Source organism: Prionailurus viverrinus, chromosome D3 (genome assembly GCF_022837055.1).
Source record: "Prionailurus viverrinus isolate Anna chromosome D3, UM_Priviv_1.0, whole genome shotgun sequence".
NCBI lineage: Eukaryota > Metazoa > Chordata > Mammalia > Carnivora > Felidae > Prionailurus > Prionailurus viverrinus.
In genome coordinates this window covers 56,179,605-56,203,206 of record NC_062572.1, presented here as the reverse complement: position 1 = coordinate 56,203,206, position 23,602 = coordinate 56,179,605, and the positions used below count along the sequence as shown (strand labels likewise).

Genomic DNA, 23,602 nt, shown 5'->3' with positions numbered 1-23,602 from the left:
TTAGGATGAGTTTCTAAATTGTCTGACTAATGACTTTTGCTATTGTTTGTGGATTTGAGCAGTGGGTGATCCAAACTGATTTATATGCTTATTTCTATTAAAAATAAATGTTTTCAAATAGGAACACTGAAATAAACTGGGAGAAGATCCTTGTAATGCATTAATAACAAAGGACTATATCTAGAACTATTGAAGGTTAAAAAAAAAATAACCTACAATCCAGAATGTACTTTACCATGTGTATACACCAGAGATACTCTAACATAGGACACAAAGACAAGTATGTAAGAAACCTACAGTAGGGGGGACACTTGGGTGGCTCAGTGGGTGAAGTGTCCAATTTCAGTTCAGGTCATGATCTCAAGGTTTGAGTTCAGGTCCCACATTGGGCTTTGTCCAGACAGCACAGAGCCTGCTTGGGATATTCTCTCTCTCTCTCTCTCTCTCTCTCTCTCTCTCTCTCTCTCTCTCTCCCCCCCCCACCTTTCTCTCTCTCTCTCAAAATAAGTAAATAAGCTTTAAAAACCTTATAGTAGACTTGGTTATAATAGTGAAAATATTTGAAAACAACTGAAATGATCATCAATAGAACAGTGTACTAAAACAGTAGTATTCTATACAGCAGTGAAAAAGAACAAAAGACACCTAGGTATAAAAACATAGATAAATCTCAAAAATTTCCTAAACAATAAAAATAAGATGTAGAATGATTTGTAGAGTATAATATCATTAATTTAAAGTTGTAAAACTCTGAATAAATATGATACAGTATATTGTTTTGAATTACATAGGTAATAAAAATAAACTGGAGCCATGGGGATTATAATTTTGATGGTTGTAATTTTTGGTGAGGAAGAGGTAAAATGTGACCCCTGACTAATACAATGAAATTTGAATGATATTGTTAACCACTTATATCTCAGTCCAGATTGTAGAATACAAGGTGTTTACTTTTATGTTGCCATGTAATATTTCACATTAAGAATATTTAAAACAAGTACAAATAAAATTATGAGAGGAAATAGGTAAAGTGAGAGGGTTTTCTGTCCAGAAAGAGAAATAGCTCAGAAATCTTGTTTTAGCAATGAGGAAGTAAACAAATTTTGAGGAATATGGTGATTTGCTAAGATGCCAGCCTAATGTGGTGAAACAAAAGCCTTGTGTAATATGCTGGGCAAGTATGGAAACTAGTAAAAATTCTAATCAAAACCTTAATAACAGAACCGATGCCAGAAATCTTGAATAGATGGAGGGGAAGGTGACAGTTCCATGCCAAATCTATAAACTATAAACTGATTGCGGGTATTTCATTCTTTCATGCATGTATTTTTCATTCATGCGTTCTTTCATTTTCAACAAGACTCTGCTGAATCCTCCTATGTGGAAGGCACTGTAGTAGATCTGTGCTGTCCAATATAGTAGCACCTAGCCATATGTGGCTATTTACATTTAAATTAATTAAAATGTAACAAACAAACAGAGAAACAACTCCTGGATTATGTAGCCAGATTTCAAACGATTAATAGTGATTCCACATGATCATATGGCTTGGCTAGTATAATGCCTGCCATTTTGGATAGCACGGATTTAGAACATTTTCATCGCTGTAGAAACTTCTATTTAATGCTGCTGTTAACCGATGGTAGGAGTACAGCAGTGAACAACACAGATTTTGCCTTCTTTTTTAAATTTTTTAAAAAGATTAATTTATTTTTGAGAGAGAGAGAAAGTACGAGATAGAGAAAGAGAGAGAAAGGGAAAGAGAGAATCCCAAGCAGGCTCTGCACTGTCAGCACGGACAACGCAAACACACGAACCGTGAGATCATGACCTGAGCCAAAGTCGATACTTAACCATCTGAACCACCCAGGTGCCCCCAGATTTTGCCTTCTAACAGAAAAGAGGAAACAAAGGAAGAGATTATAAAAATGTATTATCATGTTAAATAATAATGAGTCGTTAGAAAAAATAAAGCACAGTAAGTGGATATACAGTAAAGGGTATGCTTGATGAAGTGGTTTTCATAAGGAATCATAACTATGGAAAGAAAGGCATTTCTATTTATTGGGAGGGGGTTGAACAAAGAAATGTGTGGCTTCATGAATGCCAAGATAAACAATCGTTTTAAGATGACAGCACAAAAGAGAGCTTTAGTAAGATAAGAGTTTTGATTTGTAATCGGAAATAATAAGTCAAGAGGGAGGATGTTATGAACTCTCTAGCACAAGTAGAGGGATAAGACAAACCAGTAGAGGGCTACCCCTACGTTGTCAGAACAGAAGGAGGCCATGAAAGCACAGATGTGTTTGGTTTGTAGGTTTGGTGAGAGGATATTAAAATTTAGATCCTATTCCTTCTATTTTCTCTCTGAAGTAGGAGGTGATATCTTTAAAAAGAGAGAGGTTGGAAATAAGAGTTTAAGAATGAGTATGTTTGAAACAACTGATGTCTAAACTTTTTTAGCCTGAAATTAATATTTCTTCTTACCTACTCTCCCATTCTTATGACTGTATTCCTCTTCATAACCCAATTGATAGAATCAAATTCTCTATTCATTTTTCTCTAAGTGGAACTCACTTCAGCTTTGATAACCTAGCTCATTTCAGTCACCACATCTATAATTCTCTCATCCTCTCTTCCAGTAGTAACCTTATATTCTATCTAATGACACAGCTCATGTTCTATCTTTTCAGGAATCTTTCTTTGGTAGTAGTATACTGATAAATGTTTGACAACCACCTCTCAGAACACAAAAACAAAACCTCATTTCTGGTGTTTGCTGATTCCATGGTATAGATCTTGTCACCATGGTTGATTTTAAGCTACTATAAGTCCCTAACTGGCTTGCAAAAGTATTGACAATTTAGCAGCCAGATTTCTGGCAAGACCTGTGAAGGACCTGCAATTTTGCTCTATTGGCAAGTTAAGAAGCTAGCCTGCCATGGTGAAAACAGCTTGAGGGTTCCAAGCAGTGACCGGGTCCAAGGATTGAATGTTTCGGATAAAAGTTAGCTGAGACACTATATAGACTTTTTGTGGTTGTTAATTTACCCTTTTGCATTAGGATTGGTTCTAGAGTTAATTACTACCTACAGGTACTGTTTCTGGGTCATGCTAACTCATTCCTGACTCTAGGGCCTCTGTAGCTCTTCCTGGATAGCGCTTCCCTGAAGGCTTTTGGCACATTCTCTCCATTCATTATAATCAGACATCACTTTCTCAAAAAGGACTTCCCCTTGGAATACTGCTTAAAATAGACATTCTCCCACCCTCACACCTCCTCCAGGGACTGCTCTAGTTGTGTCCTACATGTTGCAGTATGTTTATATTTGTCCAGATTTTTTTTCTAAGTTCCATTGTGATGTATTCTTCCATATAGTTCATTTATAATTGATTTCTTAATTTCCACAAGCATGGAGATTTTCTTTCTTTTTTTTTTTCTGAAGAAAATAGTGCCATTTTTATTTTTTATTTATTTATTTTTTTTATGAAATTTATTGACAAATTGGTTTCCATACAACACCCAGTGCTCATCCCAAAAGGTGCCCTCCTCAATACCCATCACCCACCCTCTCCTCCCTCCCACCCCCCATCAACCCTCAATTTGTTCTCAGGTTTTAACAGTCTCTTATGCTTTGGCTCTCTCCCATTCTAACCTCTTTTTTTTTTCCTTCCCCTCCCCCATGGGTTCCTGTTAAGTTTCTCAGGATCCACATAAGAGTGAAACCATATGGTATCTGTCTTTCTCTGTATGGCTTATTTCACTTAGCATCACACTCTCCAGTTCCATCCACGTTGCTACAAAAGGCCATATTTCATTTTTTCTCATTGCCACGTAATATTCCATTGTGTATATAAACCACAATTTCTTTATCCATTCATCAGTTGATGGACATTTAGGCTCTTTCCATAATTTGGCTATTGTTGAGAGTGCTGCTATGAACATTGGGGTACAAGTGGCCCTATGCATCAGTACTCCTGTATCCCTTGGATAAATTCCTAGCAGTGCTATTGCTGGGTCATAGGGTAGGTCTATTTTTAATTTTCTGAGGAACCTCCACACTGCTTTCCAGAGCGGCCGCACCAATTTGCATTCCCACCAACAGTGCAAGAGGGTTCCTGTTTCTCCACATCCTCTCCAGCATCTATAGTCTCCTGATTTGTTCATTTTGGCCACTCTGACTGGCGTGAGGTGATACCTGAGTGTGGTTTTGATTTGTATTTCCCTGATAAGGAGCGACACTGAACATCTTTTCATGTGCCTGTTGGCCATCCGGATGTCTTCTTTAGAGAAGTGTCTATTCATGTTTTCTGCCCATTTCTTCACTGGGTTATTTGTTTTTCGGGTGTGGAGTTTGGTGAGCTCTTTATAGATTTTGGATACTAGCAGCATGGAGATTTTCTAGGTATCCTATTTTTCTTTCCCTTTATGGTTTTATTTATTTCAAGCCTTTTACTTCAAAATAATTATAAAATCACAGGAAGTTGCAAAGAAACATACAGGAAGGTTTTGTGCCCGTTTCAGCCATCATCCCCTGGTGTTAACATCACCAGGTAATGATAGTACAACATCAAAAGCACAAACTGTAAAGCTCATTGATTCACCAGCAATACCTGCATTTTTTTTTCTGTATAGGTGTATAACTCTATGAAATTTTATCACATGTGTAGCTTTGTGTAAGCACCACTACAATCAAGATACTTACTTGTGCACCATCACAACATTTCCCTGATCTCCATCCCCAGGCAACTGCTGATCTGTTCTCAATCGCTATTACATTATTTAATGGATAGCAATGAAATCCTGCGGGGCACCTAGGTGCCTCAGCCTGTTAAGTGTCTAACTCTTGGTTTTGGCTCAGGTCATGATTTCACAGTTTGTGAGTTCGAGCCCTGCATCAGGCTCTGTGCTGACAGTGAGGAGCCTGCTTGGGATTCTCTCTCTCTCTGGCCCTCCCCCACTTGTACTTTCTCTCTCTCAAAATAAATAAAAAAAAACTTAAAAAATGAAATCCTGCAATATATAACCTTTTGAGGTTGGTTTTTTTTCAGTCAGCATAACTGATCTGGGGTTCATCCAAATTGTTGCATATATCAATAAAGAGTCTTTTCCTTTTTATTGCAGGGCTATATTCCATGTTATAGATGTACCACAATTTGTTTCACCACTCACCCACTGAAGGACATTTGGGTAGTGTGCAGGTTTTGGCTAGTGTGTTTTTGCTTTTGTTTCCCTTGCCTGAGGAGACCTATCTAGAAAGAAAGTAGTTGCTACAGCCAGTGTCAAAGAAGGTACTGCCTGTGTTCTCCTCTAGGATTTTTATGGTTTCATGTCTCACATTTAGGTCTTCAATCCATTTAGAATTTATTTTTGTGTATGGTATAAGAAAGTGGTTCAGTTTCATTCTTTGGAATGCTGCTGTCCAGTAGGTTTTGGCGAGTTTAAACAAAGCTCCCCTGAATATTATGCAGAAGTTTCTGAGTGAAAATAAGTTTTCATTTCTCTGGGAAATATGTTCAAGAGTACAATCGCTAGGTTATATTGGAAGGCCCATTTTTAGTTTTAAAAAGAATTGCTGAACTATCTTCCAAAGTAGCTTTCTCATTTTACATTCTAACCAGCAATGTATGGATGATGCAGTTCTTCCACATCCTTGCCACTACTGGGTGTTAAAACTATTTCTTGTTTTAGCCATTCTGCTAGGTATATAGATATGTCACTGTGGTTTACGTTGCACTTCTTATTGCTGGGCAGGGGTGGGGGTTCCAGCTCCCCATTAGGCCTCCACTGACTTTTAGCTGGGAGAGGTAGCAGTGCCTAGCTACTCCTTCCTATATGGGCTCCACCAAACCCATGTAGAAGGTGCAGCCTCACTCATGCTGGGTTGTGGTGGAAGATGTGATTCACCATTAAGCCTGCATTGACACTGTCCCAGTCCTTCGTTATTGCTGCTGGGAGGTATGAAGTCCAGGCTCCCCACTCAGTGTTTGTTGACAATGAAAGGGGAGAGGCTTGACTCTAACCAGTGGGCGGGAAGTCCTATATTCCTACCTGCTTCCTCTGACATCACCCCAGCAGGAAGATTGGGGTGCCTCAAAACCACCTAGCAAGGGTGGATCCTTACTTAACCTTTGAGGGGCCACAGTTTTGTCTCTGGTGTTTGGCTAGAGTACAGCGGTTAGTATCTAAATGTTTTCTTTCTTGCTAAGCTCCCTGTTCCCAGTCCTTTTGCTAGAGAGGGCTTCTGTTGGAGATTTATTTGATCTGAACCCACTGGTATTTCTGGGTTGCTGGTTTCTTCAGCTTCAAGTCAAGGATATATAAGACTAAAACAAAATCTTGGAAACTCACCACCTCATTGTTTCTCTGGTTCCAAGGTGCCTATCCAGGCTGCCTACAGTCTCTCCACCTTTCAAAGTCATCTCATGTTTGTTTTAGAGATAACAACTAGAGTTTTTGTTGTACTCAAGAGAGGGAATAGGGATAAGTACATCCACTCCATCTTTCTGGAAGCGAGGTTGAGAGCACTGACTATTATGCTTGCCTCTGTACTTTCCATCTTTTTATTACTGCACGCTTCCTTCAAGATCATTGTTTTTCTGAATCTGTTTTACTAATTCTTCAGCTTTGTCATATCTGCTTTTAAGTTTACCAGTGGGTTTAGAATCACAGTTCATAGTTCAAATCTGCAGTTGTCAACTTTCATAAACTTTACTTCCGAAATTTAAAAATTTAATGTTATATTTATAAGCATGTTGATAGTAATTCAGGGATTGAGGGAAGATGGTGGCATAGGAGGATGCTGGGCTCACCGCGCGTCCTGCTGATCACTTAGATTCCACCCATATCTGCCTAAATAACCCAGCAAACCGCCAGAAGACTAGCAGAATGGACTCTCTGGAGCCAAGCATAGACAAGAGGCCCATGGAAGAGCTACGGTAGGAAGGGCGGAGAGGCAGCGCATGCTACACGGACTGGTGGGAGGGAGCCGGGGTGGTGGAGGGACAGCCTGCCCGGCAAGGCAGAGCCCCTGAAGTCTGGCTTGCAAAAGCGGAGGGGCCGGACTCTGCAAGTTCTGACAGCCAGTGGGACTTAACATCTGGAATGTTAAAAGGCAACAGCTCTGCTCGGAAGGAGAGCGGGAGGGCGAGAGGACACGAGGAGGGAGAGGTGTTGAGCCCTGGAAGACAGAGCTCAGCTCGGTGGGGAACAAAGGTGCTGGCCAGTGCCATCTCCCTCTCACATCCCCCAGCTGAAACCCCAAAGGGAACCAGTTCACCGAACCTGCTTGCACCACACAAACACCCAACGCTGTGCCTCTGTGGATCCAACCCTCCGACGGGTCAGCCTCCCTCCCGGTGCTGCAGGGCCCCTTGTGCAGGGGACCACCAATGGCAAAGAGCTAAGCTTGCCCCTCCAACCCCTGTGCACCTTGCGGATCCACCCCAGCTAATATGCCAGATCCCACTGAAGCAACACCACAAGCCTGGTGGTGTGCAAGTAGCCCAGACAGGGGCCACACCACTCCACAGTGAGTCCTGCCCCTGGGAGAGGGGAAGATAAGGTACACACCAGTCTGACTGTGGCGCCAGCAGTGGGCTGGGGGCAGACATCAGGTCTGACTGCAGCCCCGCCCACTAACACAAGTTACTCCGGACAGCACAGGGCAAGTGCCCTGCAGTTGGGAACCACCCCAGGGACTACCCAAAATGACGAAATGGAAGAACTCTCCTCAAAAGAAACTCCAGGAAGTAGCGACAGCTAACGAATTGATCAAAAACGATTTAAGCAATATAACAGAACAAGAATTTAGAATAATAGTCATAAAATTAATTGCTGGGCTTGAGAAAAAGTATAGATAGCAGAGAATCTATTGCTACAGAGATCAAGGGACTAAGAAATAGTCATGAGGAGCTAAAAAATGCTATAAATGAGATGCAAAATAACGTAGAGGTGACCACAGCTCGGATTGAAGAAGCAGAGGAGAGAATAGGTGAATTAGAAGATAAAATTATGGAAAAAGAGGAAGCTGAGAAAAAGACAAAAAAATCCAGGAGTATGAGGGGAGAATGAGAGAACTAGGTGATGCAATCAAACAGAACAATATCCATATCATAGGAATTCCAGAAGAGGAAGAGAGAGAGAAAGGGGCTGAAGGTGTACTTGTACAAATCATAGCTGAGAACTTCCCGGATCTGGGGAAGGAAAAAAGCATTGAAATCCAAGAGGCACAGAGAACCCCCTTCAGACGTAACTTGAATCGATCTTTTGCACGACGTATCATAGTGCAACTGGCAAAATACAAGGATAAAGAGAAAATTCTGAAAGCAGCTAGGGATAAACACGCTCTAACTTATAAAGGGAGACCCATAAGAGTAGTGGCAGACCTATCTACTGAAACTTGCAGGCCAAAAAGGAATGGCAGGAAATCTTCAATGTGATGAACAGGAAAAACATGCGGCCAAGAATCCTTTATCCAGCAAGTCTGTCATTCAGAAAAGAAGGAGAGATAAAGGTCTTCCCAAACAAACAAAAACTGAAGTAATTCATCACCACTAAACCAGCACTACAAGAGATCCTCAGGGGGATTCTGTGAGTGAAATGTTGCAAGGACCACAAAGTACCAGAGACATCACTACAAGCATGAAACCTACAGACATCACAATGACTCTAAACCCATATCTTTCAATAATAACACTGAATGTAAATGGACTAAATACTCCAACCAAAAGACATAGAGTATCAGAATGGATAAAAAACAAGACCCATCTATTTACTGTTTACAAGTGACTCATTTTAGACCTGAGGACACCTTCAGATTGAAAGTAAGGGGATGGAGAACTATGTATCATGCTACTGGAAGTCAAAAGAAAGCTGGAGTAGCCATACTTATATCAGACAAACTAGACTTTAAATTAAATGCTATAACGAGAGATGAAGAAGGGCATTATATACTAATTAGAGGGTCTATGCATCAGGAAGAGCTAACAATTATAAATGTCTATGTGCTGAATACGGGAGCCCCCAAATATATAAAACAATTATCACAAACATAAGCAACCTTATGGATAAGAATGTGATAGTTGCAGGGGACTTTAATACTCCACTTACAACAATGCATAGATCATGTAGACACAGGATCAACAAAGAAACAAGGGCCCTGAATGATACATTGGATCAGATGGACTTGACAGATGTGTTTAGAACTCTGCATCCCAAAGCAACAGAATATACTTTCTTCTCGAATGTACATGGAATATTCTCCAAGATAGATGACATACTGGTTCACAAAACAGCTCTTCATAAATATAAAAGAATTGAGATCATACAATGCACACTTTCAGACCACAATGTTATGAAACTTGAAATCAACCACAGGAAAAAGTCTGGAAAACCTCCAAAAGCATGGAGGTTAAAGAACACCATACTAAAGAATGAATGGGTCAACCAGGCAGTTAGAGAAGAAATTTAAAAATATATGAAAACAAATGAAGATGAAAATACAACAATCCAAACGCTTTGTGATGCAGTGAAAGCAGTCCTGAGAGGAAAATACATTGCAATCCAGGCCTATCTCAAGAAACAAGAAGAATCCCAAATACAAAATCTAACAGCACACCTACAGGAAATAGAAGCAGACCAGCAAAGACACCCTAAGCCCAGCATAAGAAGAGAAATAATAAATATCAGGGCAGAGATAAACAATATTAATCTAAAAAAAAAAACTGCAGAGCAGATCAATGGAACCAAGAGTTGGTTTTTTGAAAAAATAAACAAAATTGATAAACCTCTAGCCAGGCTTCTCAAAAAGAAAAGGGAGAAGACCCAAATAAATAAAATCATGAATGAAAATGGAATTATTACAACCAATCCCTCAGAAATACAAGCAATTATCAGGGAATAATATGAAAGATTATATGCCAACAAATTGGACAACCTGGAAGAAATGGACAAATTCCTAAGCACCCAGACACTTACAAAACTCAAACAGGAAGAAATAGAAAACTTGAACAAACCCATAACCAGTGAAGAAATTGAATCGGTTATCAAAAATCTCCCAACAAATAAGAGTCCAAGACCAGATGGCTTCCCAGGCGAATTCTACCAGACATTGAAAGCAGAGATAATACCTCTCCTTCTCAAGTTATTCCAAAAAATAGAAAGGGAAGGAAAACTTCCAGACTTATTCTATGAAGCCAGCAGTACTTTGATTTCTAAACCAGACAGAGACCCAGCAAAAAAAGAGAACTACAGGCCAATATCCCTGATGAATATGGATGCAAAAATTCTCAATAAGATACTCCAATCGAATTCAACAACATATAAAAAGAATTATTCACCACGATCAAGGGGGATTCATTCCTGGGCTGCAGGGCTGGTTCAACATTCGCAAATTGATCAACGTGATACATCACATTAGTAAAGAAAAGGTAAGAACCATATGATCCTGTCAATTGATGCAGAAAAAGCATTTGACAAAATTCAGCATCCTTTCTTAATAAAAACCCTGAGAAAGTCAGGATAGAAGGAACATACTTAAACATCATAAAAGCCATTTATGAAAAGCCCACAGCTAATATCATCCTCAATGGGGAAAAACTGAGAGCTTTCTCCCTGAGATCAGGAACATGACAGGGATGTCCACACTCACCACTGTTGTTTAACACAGTGTTGGAAGTTCTAGCATCAGCAATTAGACAACACAAGGAAATCAAAGGCATCAAAATTGGCAAAGATGAAGTCAAGCTTTCAGTTTTTGCAGATGACATGATATTAGACATGGAAAACCTGATAGACTCCACCAAAAGTCTGCTAGAACTGATACATGATCAGCAAAGTCGCAGGATACAAAATCAATGTACAGAAATCAATTGCATTCTTATACACTAACAATGAAGCAACAGAAAGACAAATAAAGAAACTGATCCCATTCACAATTGCACCAAGAAGCATAAAATACCTAGGAATAAACCTAACCAAAGATGTAAAAGATCTGTATGCTGAAAACTATAGAGAGTTTATGAAGGAAATTGAAGAAGATATAAAGAAATGGAAAAATATTCCGTGCTCATGGATTGGAAGAATAAAATATTGTTAAAATGTCAATACTACCCAAAGCAATATACACATTCAATGCAATCCCAATCAAAATTGCACCAGCATTCTTCTTGAAGCTAGAACAAGCAATCCTAAAATTTGTATGGAACCACAAAAGACCCAGAATAGCCAAAGGAATTTTGAAGAAGAAGACCCAAGCAGGAGGCATCACAATCCCAGACTTTAGCCTCTACTACAAAGCTGTCATCATCAAGACAGCATGGTATTGGCACAAAAACAGACACATAGACCAATGGAATAGAATAGAAATCCCAGAACTAGACTCACAAAGGTATGGCCAGCTAATCTTTGACAAAGCAGGAAAGAATATCCAATGGAAAAAAAGACAGTCTCTTTAACAAATGGTGCTGGGAGAACTGGACAGCAACATGCAGAAGAATGAAACTAGACCACTTTCTCACAACATTCACAAAAAAATAAACTCAAAATGGATAAAGGACCTGAATGTGAGACAGGAAACCATCAAAACCCTAGAGGAGAAAGCAGGAAAAAACCTCTCTGACCTCAGCCGCAGCAATTTCTTACTTGACACATCCCCAAAGGCAAGGAAATTAAAAGCAAAAATGAACTATTGGGATGTTATGAAGATAAAAAGCTTCTGCACTGCAAAGGAAACAATCAACAAAATTAAAAGGCAACCAACGGAATGGGAAAAGATATTTTCTAATGTCATATCAGACAAAGGACTAGTATCCAAAATCTTTAAAGAACTCACCAAACTCTACACCCGAAAAATAAATAATCCAGTGAAGAAATGGGCAGAAAACATGAATAGACACTTCTCTAAAGAAGACATCCGGATGGCCAACAGGCACATGAAAAGATGGTCAATGTCGCTCCTCATCAGGGAAATACAAATCAAAACCACACTCAGATACCATCTTATGCCAGTCAGAGTGGCTAAAATGAACAAATCAGGAGACTATAGATGCTGGCAAGGATGTGGAGAAACAGGAACCCTCTTGCACTGTTGGTGGGAATGCAAACTGGTGCAGCCACTCTGGAAAAATTTCCTCAAAAAATTAAAAATAGACCTACCCTATGACCCAGCAAGAGCACTGCTAGGAATTTACCCCAGGGATACAGGAGTACTGATACACAGGGGCACTTGTACCCCAATGTTTATAGCAGCACTTTCAACAATAGCCAAACTATGGAAAGAGCCTAAATGTCCATCAACTGATGAATGGATAAAGAAATTGTGGTTTATATACACAATGGAGTACTATGTGGCAATGAGAAAGAATGAAATATGGCTTTTTATAGCAACGTGGATGGAACTGGAGAGTGTGATGCTAAGTGAAATAAGTCCTATAGAGAAAGACAGATACCATATGTTTTCACTCTTATGTGGATCCTGAGAAACTTAACAGAAGACCAAGGGGGAGGGGAAGGAAAAGAAAAAAGAAAGGTTAGAGAAGGAAGGAGCCAAAACATAAGAGACTTTTAAAAACTGAGAACAAACTGAGGGTTGATGGGGGGTAGGACGGGGGGAGGGTGGGTGATGGGTATTGAGGAGGGCACCTTTTGGGATGAGCACTGGGTGTTGTACGGACACCAATTTGACAATAAATTTCATATCAAAAATAAAATAAAAATAAACATGTTAAGCATAGTTAGGTGGTTTGTATCTGGTAACCTTACTATCTTGAGTAGCTTTGGGTTAGTTTCTGTTATCTTTCCTTTTCTGGTGATTTCTATTATTCAGTCTCTTTGCGTGTGGGGTTACCTTTCACCTTGTGCTGGGCAGGAATCACCTTAATTCACTTTACTTCTGTGATATTCTGGGTTACCCAGATGATCTGTGGTTCGACTTCAGTCTATGGGCAGTCTTCGCATTGCTTTTAGTTCGATTTCATTCTGTTCCTTAAGATACAGACTTCTGGGGTCTCAATCCTAGGAATGGGTTAGTTTTCCAGTAGTTTCCAGTAGTAGGAATGGGTAGTTTTCCACCTACACTTGGTAGAATTTGGATTCTATCTTTTGTTTCCAAAGTTTTGTGTGGCTGTTACAAGTACTGCCCAGCTGTCCAGCTGCCTCTCCCACATTAGATATTGCCCTTGGGCAAAGCAAACTTATATGTTGGTCTCGCCTCTGTGGGTTTCTGTCTTCTACCAGAATTTGGCCCAGGTATTTATTATTACCTCGCTAGTTTTCAGATACTTCAAAGAAGAGTTAAAAAATACATGGGGCACCCGGGTGGCTCAGTCAGTTAAGCGGCCTACTTCAGCTCAGGTCATGATCTCGCAGCCTGTGGGTTGAAGCCCTGCGTCCAGGTCTGTGCTGACAGCTCAGAGCCTGGAGACTGCTTCGGATTCTGTGTCTCCCTCTCTCTCTGCCTCTCCTGCTTGTGCTCTCTCTCAAAAATAAATAAACATTAAAAAAATACATTTTAACCATATTTCTGTTAGTAGTAATTTGTAAGAGCATTTTTCCAAGTTACCCAGGAACTCATTACTGGAATAATTAATTTTCTTATATTTTTCCAGTACTTTTGTGTAGAAGAGAAAATAGGATTCTCTATTTTAACTACAATCTTCATTGAATTAAAAAAATAATCTTGATATAAATTAAAATTTAATTATGTAATTTTCTATAGCTTCCTTTCCAGTAATAAGTTGGTCTTGATGCAGTAGATTGGCTTATTCAAAGGGGCAAAAGACTTGGAATTCAGGGTTTTCTTTCAGAGCACTCTTTCCTAAGCTGTCGTTTTACATTGAATGAATTTACCAATTTTAGTACCAATTTGCCAATTTCCTTGTTAGTAAAAAAAAAAAAAAATTGAACTAGTTGATTTCTAATCTCTAAACTCAATGATGTTTTAGGTCTACAAATTAAAAGAGGTAGTGATTAGTTCTATGTTACAGAATTACTGTCTTTTCATTCAGTAATTTAAATTTCTAATAAATACTGACTTATAGGAATTACAGTTGAGTAACTTAGTATAGAACAGGGATGTTGTCAGTAATATGAAAACTCTATAGGACAAAATATTTGATTTCCATATTGATAAATTATAGAGGAAAGAAACATCATAAAGAGAATTAAAAGGAGAACTTATGAAGAGAATTAAAAGACATTTCAGTTTAATGTTATGCTTGTGTTATTACTCCAAAAACTTTAAAAACAGGAGAAAAAATAAGACAATGAAAGAAATGTAAATACTGACTATATGTTTAGCGATATTAAGACCATATTGTTAGCTGTCTTAATTATATTATTGGTATTATTGCTATGTTTAAAAAATTCTTGAAATGTTTACAAATGCAATACTATACTTGAGATTTGCTTAAGTATGACCAAGGTAGGTAGGTTAGACAGGTTGGTAGGTAGGTATATAGAATTCATATGGGTTACTAGTTGAAATTGGTTGAAGGACACATACAGATCCATTAAACTTTCTCTTTACCTTTGTATGTATTTGATTTTATCCATAACAAAATGTTTAAAAAAGGAATGGATGGAAAGGAGAGATGATAGTAAAGTTTAACTTTATCATAGGAAATGAAGCATCATAGGTTCCAGAACCTCCACAGGGCTTAGAGTCCACAGTTACAGTGAAAATGCTAAAAAAAATCTAGTCAGCAGGCCGTTGTCTGTTTCAAAGCTATCTGCAAAGCAGAGGATCAAAGATCCCTTTTTAATGAGGATTTTTATCTTTGGTGTTCCCAAATAGGATCATAATAGTTCTCAAAGGAAGAAGAGCATATTGTTGCATTTCCTTACATTTTTAACATAATTTAGTATTGATTTTTATATATCTATATCAAGTATTAGAAACCTATTCCGACATTATTAGTTCTTAAGTTGACAACTTTCAGTGAAATTAAATATATGCTACTTTTGATTCATGATATGTAAAGATTTTTCTTTCTAATTAGGTTTCAAAATACTGTAAATAACTATGCCTGAAAACAAGACAATTTCCTGTTCTTTCATTGGAGGTGATCAAGCCAAGAAAAGTAAGTTTATCATTAAATGATTTTCTTTGAAACTAGGTCATAGGTAAATGCAATTAAGTCAATCATAGAAGGCAGCTGCAAGGATAGTAGTCTTCTCCAGGACAAAGGGTCACACAATCAAACCTTACTGGGATCAGGAAGGTGAGGTGAATGAAAGGAGTAAATCAGTTTAAGGAAAACCCACTATCTGGATTATAATCGATTTCTTTTATATTTACTATTGAACAAAAGTATAGGCAATACAACATATAGGTAGTACAACAGAGCCAGCTCTTACTGGCTCATGTGAACCAATTGCATATATCTCAGCGTTACTCCTCTGATTGCTTGAAATTGGCTGGTTAATAACAGCTGGTTATTAAAATTTTACCAGCACCCACTGAAGACAAACACAAAATTAAAAATGAAAAATACTTGGTACTTCTATTTTTAAAATTGTATTAGCTTTTATTATATTACTTTGCATTCTGAACCCCAACATCTTTTATTCTGCATTGTGTTAATAATATGTCTTTGCATCATATAGGACAGAGGTCAGCACATTACAGCTGATGGGCCAAATCTGGACAGCAGCCCTTTTCTACAGCCCAAATGCTAAAAATGGTTTTATATTTGTAAAGTGTTGTTAAAAAGAAAAGAAAAGAAAAAAGAACAAAGAGGAATATGCAACAGAGAATGCATGTGGCCTACAAAACCTAAAATTTTTACTATCTGGTCCTTTACAGAATAAGTTTGCCAATCCTTGGTATAGAATTTTGCCTTGAATACTTTGTAGTCCATTGACAGTCAAGTTATCCATTGTTGCACTAATGCTACATAAAAACCAACCAAAAAATGCAGGTGCATACATCATAAATATTCATTTTAGTTCACTTATGCATAAGTGTGCTGAGTGGTTCTATTAATTTCAGGTGGGCTCAGGATGGCTCACTCATACATCTGCACTAAGCCATAGGTCAACTAAGCATTGATGTCATTTATTTGGGGTTTGATCTTTCATAGGCCTATAGCCTTGGCTGTACTATGTTGTCTCTCATATTCATCCGGCAGCTTTGATCTCAAGGCTTGAGAGGAGGAATAGAAGCTCACAAGGCCTTTTCAGGCCAAGGCTCAGAACTGGCAATTATCATTTGATGTATTTTATTGGCCAAAGCAAGTCATAGGACCAGCCCAGAGGCAAGGGACAAGCGGTTAAAGTCATTCTTTTGATGATGGATGCTCCAAAGTTACAGTGGAAAGGAAGGTGAAAACACTAGGAGGAAAACTTATTGGGACTACTATTGCAATCCAGCTGCCACAATCTTATTAGGGATTACAAAAGAAAGCAATCATATAGTAATTCCAAACATGGTTGAGAATATTGCACAATAGATTTCATGGAGGATTACCAATCTTGGGTAGGATTTTAGTACTTGTTACTATATTCACTTTCACAATATTTCAATAACCTTGGGTTTTAGCTCTTTATTCACGCTACCAATATTAATTGAAAAAAAACATGCAATTACATTGTCATAGAGTTTATATAGTGAAGTTTAAGCAAAAATTTTTGATTTCTGGAAACTGATTTCAATTTCAGATTAGCAATATGAACCAGGTTATGCACTTAAAACAACTTTCCCAAGGACAAAATTTGGAAAGAAGATACTCAAATCATACTTGCACATATCTCTTGTTTAAATACTTGAAAAGAACTTTTCAAACTTTTTGGATTGATTACAATGTTAATTAAAAACTAGTAGTTTGTTCCAACACTTTTGAGGGCTAAGCTGATGGTTTCCCTTTGAATGACCTCACAAGGTCTATTTGTTTTTTATTGCAGCAGAAACTGACCAGTCTATGCTGGTTTGCAAGCAAAAACTCCTTTGTGTGGTACATCAGGAGAAAGTTAATCATATTTTAAAAGGCAGACCATTTGTATTTAGTCTATGTGATGGAGAGATATACATGAATATAATCACATTCCACATTATTTAATGGAATATGAGTGTTTTATGATATAGATTAGTTCTGTATGTGCATATGGAATGGAATATGTCTGGCTGGCTAACTCTTTGGAAAATAATATGGTTAATAAATTGTCTTTTGGTATTTGCTTGGTATTTGCTTTGGGTAAGTTTACAATATTTGTATTTAAATCACATTAGAACCAATATTTGGAATGTTGGCATAAATATTGATTATCAGTTAAAATTAATTTCTATCTCTTTGGCATCATACCATCATCAAGCTTCCCATCCTCTGTGTAAACCAACCAACCACTACAGAGAACATTCAGCTCATCAAGCAAAGCATTGAGATGTCCATGTTCAAACTATGGAAATTTATCAGACTTGCAGTGTTTATTACTATGTCTTGGCAGATTTCAAACTTTTAAGCCCAAAGCAATCTTTGCTGGATGATGTACTGAACCTAATTATGTACCAACCTTTGAAAATGTTTGTCATTAACTCTGTCATTAACATCACAAGAACACAGTGTGAGGTCTTATTTATTAACTTCTACCAGATGATATTCAACATGGTACTTTTCTTAACATCAAAAACAAATCCTTTCCTTATGTTGCGTCAATCATCATGAAACTATTGTGGCCACATAAAAATTCTTATTGTATTATAAATAAACATACAGAATTGGATGATTATTCTTTTCTCTTAGCTGATATAAATAATAAAATAAATTATTAAGCTCTTCCAAATTGGTCTATAGAGTCACAGCCATATCTTAAAACATGCTCACCAACAGTATTTTCAGGTGACTCATGCTTACAAATGGTTAGCTCTGGAATAATTTCTATTACATTTAACAATACCTTTCTACAAACTTACTACCTGTAATGTTTTGCCTGTTAGGTAATATTTTCACTAAATATAAAACTGAATTTCACAGCAGTATCATATATTTGAATTATGATACTGCATTAGTTTTTCTGTTTATTATATTTCATAATGTATTTTTTCAGTGTAAGGCAGAGGCTGTACTATTTTTTAACAGATTAGTGTCTTATTTGTTGAAATGGTAGATATTTCATACATGTAAAAATATATATTAAAGTATGAAGAATACTGATAGAATATCTGTGCAATCATAACCCACATTAAGAAATAGAACCCTGAGTCCTCTCACCTCTCTCAAATCACATTTAGCTTTATATTATTATATGTCAACATGCTAATACAATACATATATAGTCTTAATACATTTCATCTTATATTACTTTATTTTATTAATTCACTAATATCAGTTTGATCATCTGAAAATGAGGTTTGGTTTTTACTTTCCTCCCATTATAATTTTACCATTTTCCCTCCCCTATTGCTTAGACTAGATCCTTTAGAACCCTGTTAAATGAAGCAATAAAAAAAAGGACATTTATCTTCTTGTTCCTGATTTTTTAAATGAGACTTTTAATGTTTCATCATGAAACATGATGGAATTTTTTACTTACCTTATTTTAATCTAATTTTGTTAGCAAGGTATTTGTAACTTCACAATTGAATTGGGGTAATGTTTCTTCATTTTCTGTTCTCTGAAAAATAAAATATTTTAATTAATTTTTCTTTAATGTTTAGCTAAACTTATGTGTTAATTTTCAGAGAGACACTATTGATATAAATTATTTATTGGCAATAAGATTATTTAGACTTTCTGTTTATTCTTAATTCACTATTGGCAAGTTATATTTCTTTTAAAATTTTGTTCATTTGGTTAAATTTTAAGTATACTGAGACCACATAGCTAATATTTTTTTACTTTTATATCTTTCTACATGCAGTTCTCATTTACATTCATAATATTGCATTTGTTTCTTCTCTTTCTTCTGGTTCGTCTTGATCAATTTTGCCAGATGTGTCCATTTGTGCTAAACTTTTCAAAGTGGTAATTTCTGATCTTTTAAATTATCTCTAGGTTTTTTTTTTCATTGGCGGTGGTCTATTTTCTATTTTATTAATTATTACCCCTTATTTTCCTTCTACTTGGTTTTTCCACATATCCTTAATTTGGATACTTAGATCACTAGTTTTTAGACCCTTTTTCTTTTCTAATATAACTATTTAAAGTTACACATTTCTCTTGAGATATCATAGATACGGTAAAAAGGATTTGATTATGAAATCCAATTTATTTGAAGGAGAGATTTACTCAGCATGCAGTTTACTAAGTGCTGTTCTGGGTAATGTTTAACTTTAAAGATTTTTTTGTATTCACATACCAGAAAATTCACCTCTTCAAAGTGTACAGTTCAGTGTTTTTAGTATAATCACAAGGTTGTATAACCATCATCATTACTTAATTCTATAATACTTTCATAACCTCCCAAAAAAGCCCTGTATCATTAGCAGCCACTCCCCATTCCCCCTCAGCCCCGCCCTGGCAACCACAGGCCTACGTGCCTTGGTGGGAATATCAAGGGTCTGGTGTGAACTAATTCCTGGCGAAGACGGGTACCGTCAGCATCTGGGAGCACACCCACAACATGCAGGTGATGAAGTTCAGCGTAAGGACTGTCATCACCTTTGCAATGGAGGCCAAGAACCATGCCGACCTACCCAAGCTGGTAAAGGGGCTGAAGCAGCTGGCCAAGTCAGACCCCGTGGAGCACTGCATCATTAAGCAGTGTATCCTGGGTGCCCATCATCGCAGGGGCCAATGAGCTGCACCTGGAGACCTGCCTGAAGAACCTGGAAGAGGACCACACCTGCATCCCTCTCAAGAAATCCGACGGGGAGTCGAAAGGGCTCTGCCTGTTCAAATCCCCAAACAAGCACAAAATGCAGTCCATGAAGGTGCAGCCCCTCGCAGACCACCTGGCAGAGGACACCGGCCATCGCTAGATGTGGACCTGCCGGGAACTGAAGCAGCAGGCCGCTGTCTGGCCGAAGAGTACCTGTCGGACCTGGCCTAGACCCAAAAGATCCGGTGCTCTCGTTGCAGGATTTTTTACCTCAATACCCGGGGTTCGTTTTCTCCCAGCTTCGAAGGGTGAAGAGGTGGACACAAAAGAAGAAGCATGCAAAAGTTTACTGGAGTATAAGATCAGAGGCGAAGAATAGTGTGAAGCTAGCTCTCTTTACAAAGGGGTACATTTGGAAGTGAATGCCCGGGACTACAAGCAAGGGTCCTTGTTTTGTAAGGTTCTGGGCAGCCTTCCCTTGCCGTCCCGCTCGCTCCCTCCCGGGTCCTACCCTAGGCTCCCTAGCTCTCTAGGTGCTGGGTGTTCCCTTCCTGATTGGCTCAGTTCCATTGTGTGAGGGGTGGCCCATGGCCATGTCATTGTGGGCCATACCCTTTGTGGTCTACTACTTACTTCTAGTTAGGTTTTTTTGTCAAATTCCTGAGGGAAACCCGAAGGGGAGGAGGTGGCGTCTGTCACATTCTTTTTTTTTTTTTTTTTTTTTAATTTTTTTTTTTTTTCAACGTTTATTTATTTTTGGGACAGAGAGAGACAGAGCATGAACGGGGGAGGGGCAGAGAGAGAGGGAGACACAGAATTGGAAACAGGCTCCAAGCTCCGAGCCATCAGCCCAGAGCCCGACGCGGGGCTCGAACTCACGGACAGCGAGATCGTGACCTGGCTGAAGTCGGACGCTTAACCGACTGCGCCACCCAGGCGCCCCAACATTCTTAAGAGGAATCTTACGCCGGAGGGGGTTTGCCGGGTCCGACACTCTTCAGTATTGTTCTAAAATATGTCTTTCCACACCCAGGGACCTCAGGTTCTAATAGTTCCCTCTCTGCCTACTGAATCCTATCTTCTCCTATCACTTTGAGCCTGCTGGCCCCGGACTCAATACCTTCAACGACAACACCAGGACTGTGCGGTACCTCAACAAAATCAAGGACAGCTTGGTGGCCGGTTTCCAGCCAGCCCGCGGGGCCAGGAGACTGCGAGGCCTGAGCCTTGACGGCTGCGACGTGACGTCGCGCAGGGAAGCCATTCAGACCGCCCGCCCCCACCCCACCACGTGGCATCGCCTTTAACCGCGGACTGCTCAGTACCAGCCCCAGCTCAGGGAGCCCGCCCACCCTGTGGAGGGAGCTCCAGGGGCCGGAAGAAGTGGTTGGCGCCATCTACACTGTCCTCTGTAGGAAGGAGGGCCGCGTCGAGCGAGTCCCAGGTGGCCGGCAAATCCGTTTATGCTGAAGGCCCACGGCTCCTCAAGGAGTCCTTTGGCCTCAGCGCCGACCTGAGGTCCCGCAGGGCGACCAGGCCTTCCCCCACTGCTTGTTTGGCCACTGGCAGATCCTGCCCTCGGAGCCCTTGGACCACAGCAGCCGCCCCAGCCAGGTGGTGGCGGAGACGCGCAAGCGCAAAGGCCTGCACGGAGGCGTCCCAGCCCTGGACAATTTCCTGGACAAATTGTGGGCGGACCTCGCAGCAGCACCCGCGCTCTGTCTTTGATCTACCGCAGCCCCCAGCGTTCGCGTTCCCCTCCGGGTACCTATAGACTGCTCCCGAACGGTGAGGCGCCGCCTGACGGCCGTGTGGGGCTCACTCGGTGCCGTCGCTCAAATAAGCCCTGACGCCCTTTTTCTTCAGTATTTCTCTCAAGATTTCAAAGGTGACAGAAGTGCCCTCCCAGCCCAGACCGTTAATAATTGTATGGATATTCCACGTATTGTTTATACATTCATCAGTAGATGGGTATTTGTATTGTTTCCACTTTGGAGCTATTAGGAATAATGTTCTTATGAATATTTGAATGCAAGTTTTTATGGGGACGTATGTTTTTATTTCTGCTGGGTATACACTGAAGTCTGGAATTGCTGGGTCATTTGGTAACTTGATGTTTAACTTTCTGAGTAATTGATATTTTTTTTTTTTTTCCATAGCAGCTGCAAATTTTGCATTCCAAATAACAGTATATGAGGATTCCAGTTTTTCCATACCCTTGTCAGGGCTTGTTATATTCTGCTTTTCCTTTTTGGGTTTTTGTTTGTTTGCTTTTTAACTGTTATAGCCATCTTTAGCGGGTGTGAATTGACATCTCGTGAGTTTTTTTGCTTTTTTTTTTTATGGTTAATTCATTTTTAACAGACAGGTCATGAGTAGGGGAGGGACAGAGAGAGAGAGAGGGAGACACAGAATCCGAAGCAGGCTCCAGGCTCTGAGCTGTCAGCACAGAGCTGGACTCAAATCCAGAAACCCTGAGATCATGACCTGAGCCTAAATTAGAGACTTAAGGGACTGAGCCACCCAGGTACCCTCATTGTGGTTTTGATTTGCATTTCTCTGATGACTGATCATGGGATGATCTTTAAATGTGCTTACTGGCCATTTGTTTATCTATGGAGTAATGTCTGTTTAAATCTTTTGCCGTTTTTAAATTGGGTTGTCTTTTTATCTTTGAGTTGTAAGAATTCTTTATATATTTCAGAAACTAGATCTTTATCAGATATATGATTTGCAAATGTTTTTGCCCAGGGCAGGGGTTGTATTTACATATTCTTGACAATGTCTTTTGAAGAAAAAAAAAAAAAAAAGAAAAAAAGAAGAAAAAAGAAAAAGAAAAAGAAAACATTACTGTATGAATCTGATTGATGTAATATTTAAATAATGTTTAAAATTGCTTGTTCCTTTGATGTCACATCAAAGAAACTATTGCCTAATACAAGGTCACAAATATTTACACCTCTGTTTTCCTCCAAGAGTTTTATAGTATTAGCTTTTGCATTTAAGTCTGTGATGATTTTTGAGTTAATTTATATATATATATATATATATATATATATATATATATATACACACACACACACACACACACACACACACACACATATATGATTTGGAGTCAAAATTTATTCTTTTATGTTTGTATCTCCAGTTGCCCTAGTACCATCTGTTGAAAAAAAAAGACTTTTTTTTTCATAGAATAGTCTTGGCACCTTTGTAAAAATCAACAGACCATAAATATGGGTTTATTTCAGGAATTTCAGTTCTACTCCACTGATGTACCTGTCCATTCTTATGCCAGTACCACTTTGTAGTAATTTTTAAAACTACAAGTATGATTTCTCCAACACTGTTCTTCTTTTTAGAAATTATTTTGGGTAATCTGAGTCCCTTGCATTTCCATCTGAATTCTTAGGATCAGTTTGATATTTTCTGGGGGGAAAAAAAGGCCATTGGAATTTGATAAGAATTGCATTGAATCTGTGGATCAGTTTTAAGGGTTTTGGCATCTTAATCAGATCATGTCTTCCAGAATACTAGTACAGGATGTCTTTGTATTTACTTAGGTGTTAATTGTTTTTTTCAACAATGTTTTGTAGATTTTAGTTGAAGAAGTCTTGCATTTCTGTTAGTTTTATTCCCAAGTATTTTAATATTTTATTCTTTTTGATGCTCGTTCTTTCTTCCTTTCTTCCTTTCTTTCTTTCTTCCTTTCTTCCTTCCTCTTTCCTTCCTTCCTCCCTTCCTTCCTCCTTTCCTTCCTTCCTTCCTTCCTTCCTTCCTTCCTTCCTTCCTTCCTTCCTTTCTTTCTCCCTGCCCCAACTGCTATGGCTAGAATCTCTGGAA

The 23,602-nt window shown here is 38.8% G+C and overlaps 1 protein-coding gene across 7 annotated transcripts in view; it reads left to right on the top strand.

Moving 5' to 3' along the window:
* CCDC178 (coiled-coil domain containing 178) overlaps nt 1–23,602 on the top strand; it is a 514,890-nt gene that overhangs the window by 14,286 nt on the left and 477,002 nt on the right. For 6 of the 7 annotated variants that reach the window (XM_047828874.1, XM_047828873.1, XM_047828870.1 and 3 more), the window contains one exon: nt 15,001–15,081. In XM_047828874.1, the coding sequence (XP_047684830.1) occupies nt 15,024–15,081 (58 nt within the window). In that variant the 5' untranslated portion in view covers nt 15,001–15,023. Of the gene's footprint in view, nt 1–14,982; nt 15,082–23,602 lie in introns of all 7 variants that reach the window. The other variant, XM_047828872.1, reaches the window with a different exon arrangement.